Source organism: Bombina bombina, chromosome 11, assembly GCF_027579735.1.
Source record: "Bombina bombina isolate aBomBom1 chromosome 11, aBomBom1.pri, whole genome shotgun sequence".
Lineage (NCBI taxonomy): Eukaryota > Metazoa > Chordata > Amphibia > Anura > Bombinatoridae > Bombina > Bombina bombina.
Window position 1 is genome coordinate 132,036,478 of NC_069509.1, and position 16,929 is coordinate 132,053,406.

At 39.9% G+C, this 16,929-nt stretch overlaps 1 protein-coding gene across 1 annotated transcript in view; it reads right to left on the reverse strand.

The window, feature by feature from the left end:
• The window catches only part of LOC128641853 (ankyrin repeat and fibronectin type-III domain-containing protein 1-like), a 258,194-nt gene that overhangs the window by 174,888 nt on the left and 66,377 nt on the right, over positions 1-16,929 (reverse strand). Inside the window, exons 2-4 of the mRNA XM_053694414.1 lie at positions 12,281-12,482; positions 9,962-10,169; positions 6,163-6,357 (exon numbers count right to left, since the gene is read on the reverse strand). Of these exons, the coding sequence (XP_053550389.1) occupies positions 6,163-6,357; positions 9,962-10,169; positions 12,281-12,466 (589 nt within the window). The 5' untranslated portion in view covers positions 12,467-12,482. The remainder of the gene's footprint in view (positions 1-6,162; positions 6,358-9,961; positions 10,170-12,280; positions 12,483-16,929) is intronic.

The window sequence follows — 16,929 nt, forward strand, 5'->3', positions numbered from 1 at the left end:
TGTAAAATAAATATTAATCCTAAAATAGCTATAATATAATTATAATTTATATTGTAGCTATATTAGGGTTTATTTTACAGGTAAGTATTTAGCTTTAAATAGGAATCATTTATTTAATAAGAGTTAATTTATTTCGTTAGATAAAAATTATATTTAACTTAGGGGGGTGTTAGTGTTAGGGTTAGACTTAGCTTTAGGGGTTAATCCATTTATTAGAATAGCGGTGAGCTCCGATCGGAAGATTAGGGGTTAATAATTGAAGGTAGGTGTCGGCGATGTTAGGGAGGGCAGATTAGGGGTTAATACTATTTATGATAGGGTTAGTGAGGCGGATTAGGGGTTAATAACTTTATTATAGTAGCGCTCAGGTCCGCTCGGCAGATTAGGGGTTAATAAGTGTAGGCAGGTGTCGGCGACGTTGAGGGGGGCAGATTAGGGGTTAATAAATATAATATAGGGGTCGGCGATGTTAGGGCAGCAGATTAGGGGTACATAGGGATAACGTAGGTTGCGGCGGTTTACGGAGCGGCAGATTAGGGGTTAAAAAAAATATGCAGGGGTCAGCGATAGCGGGGGCGGCAGATTAGGGGTTAATAAGTGTAAGGTTAGGGGTGTTTAGACTCGGGGTACATGTTAGGGTGTTAGGTGCAGACGTAGGAAGTGTTTCCCCATAGGAAACAATGGGGCTGCGTTAGGAGCTGAACGCTGCTTTTTTGCAGGTGTTAGGTTTTTTTTCAGCTCAAACAGCCCCATTGTTTCCTATGGGAGAATCGTGCACGAGCACGTTTTTGAGGCCGGCCGCGTCCGTAAGCAACTCTGGTATCGAGAGTTGCATTTGCGGTAAAAATGCTCTACGCTCCTTTTTTGGAGCCTAACGCAGCAATTTATGGTGCGGCCAGAAAAAAGCCCGCGGAGCGTTAACAGCCCTTTTACCGCCGAACTCCAAATCTAGGCCTTAGAAATTTGTTTAGACACTTCAAGTCCAGAATTGGACAAAAAGTTCCCTCCTCCTTGGGAACCACAAAGTTGTTTGAATAGAACCCCAGACCTCTTTCTGATGCAGGTACCGGGACAATTACTCCTAAAGAGACTAGGTCCTGTATGCAACCTAAAAAGGCAGTCCTCTTCTCTGGTCTTGTAGACAGTCTAGAGAGATGGAATCTGCACCTGGGGTGATGGGACTTGAAGCCTATCTGGTATCCCTGAGATACGACCTCCAAAACTAAAGGGTCCTGAACATCCTGAAACCAAGCGTCTTAGAAAAGTAACAATCTGCCCCCTACTCGATCCAATCCTGGATAGGGGGCCGCCCCTTCATGCCGACTTGTTATCGGCGGGCTTCTTTATCTGTATGGACTTGTTCCAGGACTCAGCTGGCTTCCAAGTACTCTTGGGCTGCTCGGGCTTGGATGGGGATTGAGATCGTTGGGACTTGTCGAACGAAAGGAATGAAAATTCGACACCTGTCGTACCTTATGGCTGTTCTTATTATCCTGTGGCAGGAAGGCTCCTTTCCATCCGGTAATCGTGGAAATGATGGAGTCCAGACCTGGTCCGAATAAGATCTTGCCCTTGAATGGGAGAGAAAGTAACCTGGATTTAGAAGTCATATCCGCAGACCAAGACTTCAACCAGAGAGCCTGGCGGGCTAGAACCGCAAACCCTGAAGCCTTTGTGTTCAGGCGAATAATTTGCATATTCACATCACAAATGAAGGAGTTAGCAATTCATAAAGCCTTAATTTTCTCCTGAATGTCCTCGAGGGGAGATTCCACCTCCATAAGTTCAGACAGAGAGTTGCACCAGTAGGTAGCTGCTCCCGCCACTGTGGCTACTGCTGCCGCAGGTTGGAATAAAAATCCTGTGTGTTGGAGCAATTTCTTAAATGTTGCAGAGGGAGAAAAGGAAGTTCTGATTCTTTCCCATTCGTTACTAATAATGTTCGCCATACGAACTGGTACAGGAAAAGTCTGTAGAACTTCCTGTCTTCGTAGACCCTGTCTAACTTAGGGATCTTAGGTTCCTTAGGTAGCTTAGCCTCTGGAACCTCTAGCGCAGACAGGACCTCTGTTAGTAAAAAAAATGCAAATGTTTAATTTTGAATCTAAAGGAGGGTGTAATGTCCCTTTAACTGGGCTCCACCCCTTTAGCCTTTATAACTTCACTTCCCCGTGTACACATTGCTTGATTATTTTGTGTACTCTGAGTTCCTCCCTGGCTACTCAGTCACTTTGTCTCAAGTCCTTATTTTTATTACAATTGATATTCCTTTGATTCTTATACTGGAACCTTTGTGGCTATTTGTACCCTTAGCCCTCTTCACTTCATTGTGCTTTTCAACTACCCTTGCTCCGCTGTCTACGGACTATTCTTGGTATGAGGATCCGGATTTACCTTACTGGCATATCCCTCCGCTCATTTCCACGCTGAGGATCACACGCTGTATACTGCTCACGCAGCTCTCACCTGCATGCTCTCCTGCTCTGTTTGCTATTTCATCTCCGGAACGACCGCATCTACTTGGATACCACCTACCTGGGTTTTGTCACGCAAGTACTTTAGCTCATGTTTGGAGTATACTTGTCTCTCTCAGTGTGTTTCATATTTATCTGCTAATCCACTTACTGCATTAAGCTGCTTTCTGCAACAGTGTCTGCTTGCCTGCCTGTGTCTCACTTAACTTGCTTGTACTCCACCCTGAGACTATACTTAACATTTAACTGCAGCTTGCAAGCATTAACCTGTTACTCTCCAGTGTTGAATATACTTGGAAGAACTCTGCTCTCTGGCATAACTTTACTTATAATCAGTTTCTACCATTTATATATATATATTCAAACAGTTATATAAATATATATATATATATATATATATATATATATATATATATATATATATATATATATATATTCCATTGCTGGTTCTTTTCTGTATTAACTGCTGTTGATTTGATTACCAATTGTTCAGGTTCATAACTTTTGGTGTTCAGTCATTCAGCTACACTTAATCTGTTTGCCAGTTTTAAGTAATTATAAACAGATTATTACAGAGGGTTCCTCTGCCAGAGGATACTTAGTAACAGACGTCTCAGACTCAGAAAGTTCACCCTCTGATGCTACAGAGGTTAACTCATCCTAGGATAGCTGAGACATACAGGCTAGATCCGATAGGAATTTAGATGACTAAGTCGGGAGCACTATTTTATTTTTTTTTATATATTTTTTATTGTAAATAAAGGTGCATTAACAATACAATCAAACATTTTTGCGAGTTTTTGTACATGGGTGGAATACATAGATTGCATAAGGTACAAGACGGCATATTGTATGAAACTTAATGTTACTATTATTAGTCCAGAATGCCTGTCTCAAGATGGCGGACCATCTTGCAGGAAATTATATCACAATACACCAGACAAATCAGATGATACATTGCTTGATATGACTAGTTTAGCCATATCTGTTTATACTAGTAGCTCTATAATAGTTGCATTTGAACAAAAACAAGAATAAATACATGCATATGGGCAGAGCAGAGCCAGAGAGAAATATACTTAAATACCTATACAATTTGTTGAGAGTGTAGTTGTCTACACTAACAGGCCTCGCGCTAACACTCCCTTCAGTAATCAAATCAAGGTTCTCTTGCTAGGGAGAGGAGTCATCCACGAAGGTTGTGAGACAAGAGGAATGGGGTAAGCTGGGGTAAGAAAAGGGGGAGAAAAAAGTGAGAGGGGAGGGGAAAGGAAGGGAAGGGGGGATCATTAGTATTGGTAAAGGGGAAGGGGGAAAAGGGTAAACCAGATTCTTCCAGGGGCCCCCCTAGGGGCACGGCGGGGTCTCCTGGTTCGAGCATATAGCATATAGTAGCACAAGCCTTAACTGATCAGTCACTAGTTGCTCCCACTTCTTAATGTTTATGTTGCAACAGATATGTCTCCCATGGTTCCCATATGAGGCTATAGGCCGCTGACTGGTTCCTTGTTCTATAGACATAGTCTTCCATGGATTTGACATAGGCCAGATAATCTACTACACCTTGCCATCTCGGGGGGAGCACTTTTTTCCAATTCCTAGCTATCAACATTTTAATTGAGATGAGTAGGTATAGGAGTAGGGATCTCCTATGGGTAGGAACCTTCTTTATTCCCAAATGTAGGAGAGCTAAACCAGGATTGGAAACCTCTGGTAGCTCCAATTCAGAACACACATTATTCAGTCCAAAGCGGCTTAAGTTTGGGGCAAGACCACCACGTGTGTAGCGGGGTACCCACCTCACCACACTCTCTCCAACAAGCAGGAGGATGGCCAGGATAAAGGGCTTGCAGTTTGGTTGGGACAAGATGCCACCTAGAAATTACTTTAAAATACAGTTCATACATCAAAGTACAGGCGATCATATGCCTGGTCTTTGTGAGTCCTGGGTCTCCCAAGAGACATCTGTAGTGTGTCGTGAGAGGTTTGTATAGCTGAAGACCAGTTTTCCATCTGGTCCCCCAGGTTGTGGGATTTCTACGTTTTTCTGTCAGAAAACCCCAAACTTTCATCAGTGATCTCAGTCTCAAGAGTTCGAACTCCAGATGGCGTGGGAGGTCAAATTTAGTCACCATATCTTGGTGCGATAAAAGACGGTCTCCCATGAAGAAATCTCCAACTGTGGAGATCTCCATCTGTTTCCAGACGTTTATCCTCAAATTGGGTAGGCCTTGTAGCAGAGGGATTATAGGATGGATAGGGGAGGGGTGAGGGGCTACGAGAGCACTATTTTTAACCCTTCTCTTACGTTTCCCAGAGATAGGTAGGGTACTCAGGGCCAGAGACACCGCCGATTGTAGCTGCCCGGTAAAGTCCGCTTGAAAAAGGCCCCCTCCAAATGGAGAATTAGCTGTGCCGCGGGGATCTGCATGTGCAGCGTTTTAAGTAGACAGGGCAGAAATCTCTCGGGTTGGCAGAACAAAATTGAGCAGGCGGGCAAACCACAGCCTCCTCACAACATAAACAGGTATTATTATTCACTATAGAAGTAGTGGAACCCTCTAACGTAGTATCAGAGTCCTCCATAGCATTGGTATGTAATTCCACAAATGGAATAAAAAAAGTTACAAAAACCAAGCGTTTTTAATATAAACAGGCACCTTTACAATCCCAATGGCTGGGGCACTCACCACCTCCTAGACCCAGAAAAATGATCAGTGAAACGCTCTCCTTAGGAGTGCTGTCTGCAGCAGGATCACAAGGAAGTGAAAGAGGCCACCCCCGGTCACATGATGCGCAAGACAGGACTTCCCTTTCTATGGCAAAAGAGTGTTAAGCTAATATGAGCTGCGCAACACTCAAAAACAGTCTTATGAACCCAAAAACTAAAGTGAAACCTGTCTGTTCCCAAGCCAAAAGCATCTTATGAGTCCAAACCTAATGCATAACATAAAAATCCTCATAACTTTTCCCAATAATTTCCCTAAAGGAGATATTAACCCTTGATCCTATTGAGGTATAGAGGAGTCACACTGTGACCTGCTATAACAATAAAGCGGACTTACCCTCTAGGATCCATGCTGTGGAACAGATACAGCCTCTCAAGTGTGACAGCCTTGTAGCGATGCTCTGACAGGGACCTGTGTGATTAAAAGCAACAGTTAAACTCTTCAACACTGATTGCTCAGTAGTTGTTAGCTAACAGCATGGATGGTTTCGCAGAAAAACTTTCCCTGCATCTCAGACTCTAATTTCCATCAATAGTCTCACTGAGAGGTTTATATGATTACTTAAAGCTCTAGTCCTCTCTTGGAGGGAAAATACCTATTATAGGACTATCCAAATCTTCTGACACTTCTCTGCCACCTCCTCTAGTGACGAAAGGCAAAGAATGACTGGGAGGATATTTAAGCCTTTGGATGGGGTGTCTTTGCCTCCTCCTTGTGGCCAGGTGTTGTATTTCCCAACAGGTGTTGTATTTCCCAACAGTAAAGAATGAATTTGTGGACTCTCCCTGCCTTATGGAAATATATATACAGTATATATATATATATATATATATATATATATATATATATAGTAGATACACACACAAACACACACCCATATATACACATAAAAAGATAAAAAGTTTGGTGGAAACTCCTCTGATATAAATATACAGTGGCAAATGTGTGTTACTACTTACGCGCATGTTCAAATCCGGCTTTCATGCGCTTGTATAGCCGATATCGCCACTCCCAGGACTTTAATTGTTTCTCTTTTTCAGAGCAGTCAGCATTTGGTGCCTCATTTACAACCTGAGCTGTGAGGTCATTCACCCTTTGCTCCGCCTCTCGAACCAATGTAGACAGATGAAGAGCTCGACTTTCCAAACTCATAACTGTACAGAGAAAAGAAGGAAAATTGAACTATACATTTTGACTTGCTTAGCTTTCTTTTGCTGCAAAATATCTCTGAAAAGCTATGAAAATTATGCTTGTCCAACACTCATCATTGAGCTTGGAATTCAAAATCTATAACTAGCAGTGCCGAGTTAGCACGCATCTTGAAAGTAAAATGTTTGTGCGCAAGCAAACATTTGCTTTATTGTCTTACAAGCAGCAATACACTACTGGAAGCTATCTACATATATGTCTCTTGTCACTGACTCACCCGATGTGTTCAGCTAGCTCCCAGTTGTGCAATGCTGCTCCTTTACCAGAGGATACCAAGATAATGAAGCAAATTTGATAATAGCGGAAAATTAGAAAGTTGTTTAAAAATGTATGTTTTGTCTGAATCAGGAAATCACTTTTTTGAGTTTCATGTCCCTTTAACGGGACATAAAAAGAGATAATCTAATATGTTATTTCCTGTTATATTGCACTACTGATTGAATATAATAGATATGTGCATGGCGAAAAAATTCGGTTCAGTTCGGATCGATTCAGATTTTTTTGAATTTCGGTTCGGATCGATTCGAATTCGGAAAAATTTGAATCAATTCGGTTCGGATTAGTTTCGGATTTATTCGGATTCAAATAAATTTGGCCGGATTCGGTTCGATTCGGTAATTTGGAATTTCGGTAAGTGTTAGGTGGGATGTGCTGTGTATTAGGCTAGTATTATGTACTGTATATTAGGTGTAACCCATAGCAGAGTGATATAACCAAATATACTGTACAATACTAGTGTAATCCATGGCCATCCGAATCTACCGAATAAATCCGAACTAATTCTGATTTATTCGTTAGATTCGGCACTATTTTAATTCGTAAATTCGAATCGATCCGAATCCCGAATTTTACGAATTCAGCTGAATTTCCGAATCCATCCGAACCGAATCGCACATGTCTAGAATATAACTGTGTTTGAATTAAGAGTGTGAATTCAGATGCTTCTATAGTATCCGAATACGGAAGATGATGGCCACTCACCACACAGCTCTTTTTGGAGCCGCATTTATTTTTGTTAATGTACAACACACTAAGATCTGGTTTTACACGCTTTCACAAAAATAAATGCAATTCAGAAAAGAGCCAAATGCGGCGAGTGGTCACCTTCTTCTGCATTCGTATACTACCAAAGTATACAGGGAGTGCAGAATTATTAGGCAAGTTGTATTTTTGAGGATTAATTTTATTATTGAACAACAACCATGTTCTCAATGAACCCAAAAAAACTCATTAATATCAAAGCTGAATAGTTTTGGAAGTAGTTTTTAGTTTGTTTTTAGTTATAGCTATTTTAGGGGGATATCTGTGTGTGCAGGAGACTATTACTGTGCATAATTATTAGGCAACTTAACAAAAAACAAATATATACCCATTTCAATTATTTATTTTTAACAGTGAAACTAATATAACATCTCAACATTCACAAATATACATTTCTGACATTCAAAAACAAAACAAAAACAAATCAGTGACCAATATAGCCACCTTTCTTTGCAAGGACACTCAAAAGCCTGCCATCCATGGATTCTGTCAGTGTTTTGATTCTGTTCACCATCAACATTGCGTGCAGCAGCAACCACAGCCTCCCAGACACTGTTCAGAGAGGTGTACTGTTTTCCCTCCTTGTAAATCTCACATTTGATGATGGACCACAGGTTCTCAATGGGGTTCAGATCAGGTGAACAAGGAGGCCATGTCATTAGATTTTCTTCTTTTATACCCTTTCTTGCCAGCCACACTGTGGAGTACTTGGACGCGTGTGATGTAGCATTGTCCTGCATGAAAATCATGTTTTTCTTGAAGGATGCAGACTTCTTCCTGTACCACTGCTTGAAGAAGGTGTCTTCCAGAAACTGGCAGTAGGACTGGGAGTTGAGCTTGACTCCATCCTCAACCCGAAAAGACCCCACAAGCTCATCTTTGATGATACCAGCCCAAACCAGTACTCCACCTCCACCTTGCTGGCGTCTGAGTCGGACTGGAGCTCTCTGCCCTTTACCAATCCAGCCACGGGCCCATCCATCTGGCCCATCAAGACTCACTCTCATTTCATCAGTCCATAAAACCTTAGAAAAATCAGTCTTGAGATATTTCTTGGCCCAGTCTTGACGTTTCAGCTTGTGTGTCTTGTTCAGTGGTGGTCGTCTTTCAGCCTTTCTTACCTTGGCCATGTCTCTGAGTATTGCACACCTTGTGCTTTTGGGCACTCCAGTGATGTTGCAGCTCTGAAATATGGCCAAACTGGTGGCAAGTGGCATCTTGGCAGCTGCACGCTTGACTTTTCTCAGTTCATGGGCAGTTATTTTGCGCCTTGGTTTTTCTGCACGCTTCTTGCGACCCTGTTGACTATTTTGAATGAAACGCTTGATTGTTCGATGATCACGCTTCAGAAGCTTTGCAATTTTAAGAGTGCTGCATCCCTCTGCAAGATATCTCACTATTTTTTACTTTTCTGAGCCTGTCAAGTCCTTCTTTTGACCCATTTTGCCAAAGGAAAGGAAGTTGCCTAATAATTATGCACACCTGATATAGGGTGTTGATGCCATTAGACCACACCCCTTCTCATTACAGAGATGCACATCACCTAATATGCTTAATTGGTAGTAGGCTTTCGAGCCTATACAGCTTGGAGTAAGACAGCATGCATAAAGAAGATGATGTGGTCAAAATACTCATTTGCCTAATAATTCTGCACTCCCTGTATGAATGTACACCCATAGTTTGAATGAAATTAAAAGGGTCTTAAAGTGACATGCTCTGTTAGAATCATAGAAGTTAAATTATGACTTTACTGTCACTTTAAATAAGTCACCATAAATTGAAACAGTCCTCGTACTGAGAAGGAATTAAATTTAAGCCTTATTCTTATATGTAGTAACAAATTTACAATCTTTGTGTGCAGGCTGCTAGCTAGGTAATAGGAAACAGAATAAAATTAAAGAAACATTAACCACTAAAATGCTAAATAGAATGATGCATTCAAAGAAAATATTAGCCTATAAATAATATGTAGATGGATTTTTTAAAGTTTCATTAATTGTTTAAATAATGACAAAGTAAGTGTAAAGTTTTAGGGGCCTATCTATCAAGCTCCAAATGGAGCTTGAGGGCCCGTGTTTTTGGCGAGTCTTCAGACTCGCCAGAAACACAAGTTATGGAACAGCGATCTAAAGACCGCTGCTCCATAACCTGTCCGTCTGCTCTGATGAGGCGGACAGAGATCGCCACAATTCAACCTGATCGAGTGCGTTCAGGTTGATTGACACCCCCCTGCTGGCAGCTGATTGGCCACGAATCTGCAGGGGGCGGCGTTGCACCAGCAGCTCACAAGAGCTGCTGGTGAAATGCTGAATACGGAGAGCGTATTGCTCTCTGTATTCAGAGAGGGCTGTCGGACCTGATCCGCACTGTCGGATCAGGTCCGACAGACCTTTGATATATAGGCCTCTTAGTGTCTATAAAACAATGGGAGCTGCCAGGTTTAGGGGACAAAATAAATAATGAAAGTATATTGCAATTATCATTATCATTATCATCCATGTTACTCACAGTGTGGACTCTCTTTTGCTCCTGACTGTAACAAAGTCTTAGCAATTGGAGCATTGTTGGTCATAATTGCGATATCAAGGGGTAAAAGCCCCTCACTGTTAGGGGTATTGAGGTCCAGCTCCTCCACACTATATTGCTTGAGCAGTTCCTGCACTCGGTCAAGATCCTGCATCTCCACGGCCTCAAAAAGAGCAGCATTCCCCTGAAACTGCAAAGAATGCTATTTTTGTACAATTACATTCTATTTCAGCAAAAAAATTGCAGCATTTTAAAGGCAAAATTACACAATAATATTCTACTACAGGATTTCCCATCATGCATACAAAAAACTAACTCAATTTTTACTGGTAAAGAGGGCTACACCTCTGCAAGTGTGGTTTATTAAGGATAGAGACTTTTTTTTGTTAAAATACATTATGAGATGCCCTCTTTTTGATAAAAAAAAGGAAAATGTTGACTAAAATGTTCCTTTAAAGGGACATGATACCCAAATGTTTAAACACTTGAAAGTGATGCAGTATAGCTGTAAAAAGCTGACTAGAAAATATCACCTGAGCATCTCTATGTAAAAAAGAAAGATATTTTACCTCAAAAGTTTCTCAGTAGCCACATCCCATTGTAAAGGACTTCTAAGCAGCAAATCAGTATGTCTGTCCCGGGACAGCTGAAGGATTGGGCCTTGTGCACTCTCATGTTATTTCCCTATTCAGTGTAAGGAAATTTACAATGAAATCTCATGAGAGTTAAGTGAAATCTCATGAGATCACAGTAAAAGAGTTCATGACCTCAGCACTGTTGATGCTGATTGGCTGCTGTTTATTTCTTCATTTATTTATTTTTTACCTGCAGCTGGGCAGTAACTGAGTATAACTTTTTACACAGAACTTACTCTGCTGAGCTGAGGAAATTGTGAGGTAAAATATCTTCCTTTTTTACATAAAGATGCTCAGGTGATATTTACCTGTCAGTTTTTTACATTTATACTGCATCAGTTTCAAGTAATTTAGCATATGAGTATTATGTCCCTTTAAGGATGAAGTCATTTCTTGGACGATAGTATCATATCTACATTATGATTGTAAGATGTTTCCACAAAGGGGTTAAACACACAGTAGAAGTACTGCTAGGGACCCAGAGAACACTGCTGGTGCAGAAAACATCACTGATCCACTCAGCAGAGCAAGTTACACACTAATGCTGCTAAATGGATCAGGGTCAATAGTCTTAAAATGACTTGCACAGACGAATTAGAGCACATCATTTTTCGAATACTATGGTCCTTTAAAGGGATAGTCTAGTCAAAATTAAACTTTCATGATTCAGATAGAGCAGCAATTTTAAGCAACGTTCTACTTTACTCCAATTATCAATTTTTCTTTGTTCTCTTGGTGTCTTTATTTGAATGTAAGCTTATAAGCTGGCCCATTTTTTGGTTCAGTACCTGGGTAGCGCTTGCTGATTGGTGGCTGCATTTAGACACCAATTAGAAAGTGCTACCAAAAATGGGCTGGCTCCTAAGGTTACATTCTTGCTTATCAAATATAGATACCAAGAGAATGAAAAAAAATGATAATAGGAGTAAATTAGAAAGTTCAAATGTGATGGTGCACAAAAAAAGGATAAATGTCCCAGGTTAGGTAATCACTGTGGTAATTCACAGCAGGTAAACCTCAGGGAAAAAGGAGAAAACACATATAGTGAAGTTCTGTGGTTTCACATATTTAAGAAGAGCCAGAAACGGTAATCACATTGTCTAGAACTTCAAGATCAAGCTCTAGATATAAGTGCACAGGAAACTCCTAATAGGAGACAAGGCAAAGAACAATATCCCAGCTTCACAAGGAATGAATCAGAAGTGGTAAAAAAGTACTCACATTTTATTAAAAACGAGTCACAAGGCATAGATATTAGACTGTCCCAATCATAGACCACTGCAAGCAAAAGACTGTGTGTATCACAATGTCTGGTGAATGCTGTTTAAGGTCCGATAAGGAACAAGGCTCCGCCCCTTTTGTGACATCAATACGCTCCAACGTACGTTTCGCCATTCACAGCTTGGCTTTTTCGAGATCCACCATCACATTTGTTTTTTGTTTGATTGTTTCCTGATTGTGATTTAAGCAAGTTTATATATTGTTTTTTTTATTTTAAATTAGAAAGTTGCTTACAATTGCCTACTCTACCTGAATCATGAAAGTTTCATTTTGACTAGACTATTCCTTTAAGCGTTCAGTTTTGTCCAGATTAGAGTGTATAGTGGCAGTGACATGAATAACCCATACAATAAATCAGTTTATAAATCAGCAATATATGACGTACAAGGCATGATTTTCGCAGCTTCTCCTTCTCATTTCGTGCTGCCAGACTCCCTTCATCAAACGATGTATAGTTCACTCTGAATTTTCCAGAAAGATTTCGGTACAGTCTCTTGGCTGCATTTGGTGAGGATGGGCCCGAAGGCTTCTTGGTCTGTGCCAGCTGGAGGTCCCTCATTTGCTGCGTCATCTTCGGTGAAGAAGACCTAATCATGTGAGATAAATAATAAATAATTATCAAATACAACTCATATTCTCATATCATTATCACAATATAAAGATATCCTGGGTAATTACATATAGTGTTCAACATACTACGAGGCAGATGGTTATTAAAGGGACACTCAACCCAATTTTTTTCTTTCGTGATTCAGATAGAGCATGAAATTTTAAGCAACTTTCTAATTTACTCCTATTATCACATTTTCTTTATCTCTTGGTATCTTTATTTGAAATGCAAGAATGTAAGTTTAGATGCAGGCCCATTTTTGGTGAACAACCTGGGTTGTCCTTGCTGATTGGTGGATATATTCATCCACCAATAAAAAGTGCTGTCCAGAGGCCTGAACCAAAAAAAAAAACAGCTTAGATGCCTTCTTTTTCAAATAAAGATAGCAAGAGAGTGAATAAAAATTGATAATAGGAGTAAATAAGAAAGTTGCTTAAAATGTCATGCTCTATCTGAATCACGAAAGAAAAAAATTGGGTTCAGTGTCCCTTTAACTTTTATACTTATTGTCTGTCATTTAAATCAAGCATTAAAGAGACAATAATTTTTTATTGCATAAATGTTTTGTAGATGATTCATTTATATAGCCCATCTGGCAGTGTTTTTGTAACAATGTATAGTGTTGCTTACAGTGGGGGAAAAAAGTATTTAGTCAGCCAAAAATTGTGAAAATTCTCCCACTTAAGAAGATGAGAGAGGCCTGTAATTTTCATCATAGGTATACCTCAACTATGAGAGACAAAATGTGGAAACAAATCCAGACAATCACATTGTCTGATTTGGAAAGAATTTATTTGCAAATTATGGTGGAAAATAAGTATTTAGTCAATATCAAAAGTTCATCTCAATACTTTGTTATATATCCTTTGTTGGCAATGACAGAGGTCAAATGTTTTCTGTAAGTCTTCACAAGGTTGTCACACACTGTTGCTGATATGTTGGCCCATTCCTGCATGCAGATCTCCTCTAGAGCAGTGATGTTTTGGGGCTGTCGCTGGGCAACACGGACTTTCAATTCCCTCCAAAGGTTTTCTATGGGGTTGAGATCTGGAGACTGTCTAGGCCACTCCAGGACCTTGAAATGCTTCTTACGAACCCACTCCTTCATTGCCCGGGTGGTGTGTTTGGGATCATTGTCATGCTGAAAGACCCAGCCACATTTCATCTTCAATGCCCTTGCTGAAGGAAGGAGGTTTGCACTCAAAATCTCATGATACATGGCCCCATTCATTCTTTCATGTACACAGATCAGTCGTCCTGTTCCCTTTGCAGAGAAACAGCCCCAAAGCATGATGTTGCCACCCCCATGTTTCACAGTAGGTATGGTGTTCTCTCTCCTCCAAAAACGACAAGTTGTGTTTCTACCAAACAGTTCTACTTTGGTTTCATCTGACCATATGACATTCTCCCAATCTGCTTCTGGATCATCCAAATGCTCTCTAGCATACTTCAAACGGGCCCGGACATGTACTGGCTTAAGCAGGGGGACACGTCTGGCACTGCAGGATCTGAGTCCCTGGCAGCGTAGTGTGTTACTGAAGGTAGCCTTTGTTACGTTGGTATAGCTCTCTGCAGGTCATTCACTAGGTCCCCCCGTGTGGTTCTGGGATGTTTGCTCACAGTTCTTGTGATCATTTTGACCCCACGGGGTGAGATCTTGCGTGGAGCCCCAGATCGAGGGAGATTATCAGTGGTCTTGTATGTCTTCCATTTTCTAATTATTGCTCCCACAGTTGATTTCTTCACACCAAGCTGCTTGCCTATTGCAGATTCAGTCTTCCCAGCCTGGTGCAGGTCTACAATTTTGTTTCTGGTCTCCTTCGACAGCTCTTTGGTCTCACCATAGTGGAGTTTGGAGTGTGACTGTTTGAGGTTATGGACAGGTGTCTTTTATACTGATAACAAGTTCAAACAGGTGCCATTAATACAGGTAATGAGTGGAGGACAGAGGAGCCTCTTAAAGAAGAAGATACAGGTATGTGAGAGCCAGAAATCTTGCTTGTTTGTAGGTGACCAAATACTTATTTTCCACCATAATTTGCAAATAAATTCTTTCCAAATCAGACAATGTGATTGTCTGGATTTGTTTCCACATTTTGTCTCTCATAGTTGAGGTATACCTATGATGAAAATTACAGGCCTCTCTCATCTTCTTAAGTGGGAGAACTTGCACAATTGGTGGCTGACTAAATACTTTTTTTCCCCACTGTATTTTTTAATAACATTGTGCTGATTTCAGATTTTTAGATCAGGATCTGTGCATATTTTTCTTTATCGTATTGTCTATTACATACAGTTATATGAAAATTGGTGCATACTGTCCCTTTAATTTTTAAAGGTTACCAACTTCAGCCTAGTGCAGGATAAGCCATAAAGTCAAAAGTGATATATTTAGTATATATTTCATAAGATCCAATTATATAATTGTATTAAAGTGAAGGTAAAGTTAGCTAGATCACATTGTTACATTATTACATACACCTAAAATGAATGTTACTTTCATTCATCAATTTTGCTATATTTAAAAAATAAATCCGTAATCGCCGTTTTTCATTACTATTTTGCAGGCTGTCAAATCAACCCGTGATTTTTTTCTTTTTTTTTGTATTAGCCGGTCACGTTTTGCCGAAAGCCAATTGAAAATCTTGCCGTTAGGTGGCCGTCATTCGACGTCATCGCACTATTTGAGCATCTGCGCATGCGTTCCCATTATTTTCTCTACCTTTGTGAGACGTATAGAGCGGGTGGGACCGCTCTATACGTAAGAATGTCAGAAATCAGGAAATGGCTGATGGGAGGAGTCACTTGCCGCAGAGTAAGAAAATATAAATCAATTTTATTCAAAAAATGCAATATGCTATGTAGAAAAAAAAGTTAGCGATTATATTACTTAGGATATAAATAACTGAATTATGCTTATAGAACATCCAAACTTTACCTTCACTTTAAGTAAAAATATGTAATTGTGACTAAAAAGCAATTCAAATTGATTGGTTATTATTTTATTATTCATAATAATAATAATATAAAATTAAACAATAATAATAATAATAATTTATAATCAACATGATAATAAAAATATAATAAGTTGTCCATTAATCATTTTTTGGTGAATAATTTAAAGTACACAACCTATAACCTAAAATAAGATTCTTGCCCTATGGCTCGCACAATCATTGGATGAGTGGTGAATATGTCATTGCTTGAAAAAAAAATCCTTCTTCAAAGTGGGACGATAGTGGTGGGAGCGAGAATAATAAAATATTGAACATTTTTAACCCTTTCAGGCACAATGTTACTATACAGTGAAGGTACCGATATAAATTATTTTCAGCAAGGATTTCATATCTATCTTAAATATGCTATATTTGTACTGTACGGTATATTTCATAATGTATATCCAACAAAACAGCTAAAATAATACAAAGAATTGGTATTCAATGCGTTATTGATTTGTGATGATATGGGAGCGGCCTGGGCAAAGTGATGGGAAAACAAGGGATTACCACTGTTTTAGGGGTACACAGAGGACAGTCATTATGCTACTAACTACTTTTGAGGTTACCACAGGGTTTTATTGCAAAGGCAATATTACGTTTGAAATCGAGTATCACTTTACCATATTATTTTCTACATTTCCATTACTTGGAGTTCCCATAAAGGATATTGATATTGGTTTATATATTATACACACACACACTTACACGCACACACACTGTATTTATATGTATATAATCTATACAGTTTGGTTAATGAAAGCAAATTAAATCCAATGAAGGTTTGAAAGGCTGCCTTTGAGCCTGAGAATTCTCTGTCACATCGTCTCACCCACAGAAGGTGCAATAGTCCTATTTCTGCTAAAGGGAGCTAAATACCCCCAGAGTAAGCCACACAGAAATGTAAGCACCATATGTTCCACACATTGCGGGTTGATCACACAGCAGGACCGCTGATAGGCTTGCATTTAGTGTATTGTAGGAAGTGTTACTGCCCATTACTAGAGGATCTCACTATCCCTCTAACCAGACTGTGCTCCAGCTCCTCCCACCAGAAGCAGCAGTGTTTACTGAAGCGTTTCTGTTCTCTGTCCAGAGGGAACTTAGTTGCTTCTGCAAAAATAGTGTAGGAACTCCGTTCCCATGCGTTCCCGCTCGACTTGACCCTTGTAAATACAGTTTATAAGCGTAGCACTGAGGTTATTCCCTGACTCCCTCTAGTCATGTGTTCCATCATGCTGATACACAGCTCTCACTACATTCCAGAGCTGACGTGTGTTTGTATATGTGCAGCAACTCTCCTTCAGACACCTGCAGCTTCCAAAATCGCGGAACCCAAAATTAGAAGGAGGTGCATTAAATGTATTTTGTGTTTAATGTCTTTATTTAATCACTATGAGGGGGTTAAACACAGTCGTATTTAAACAA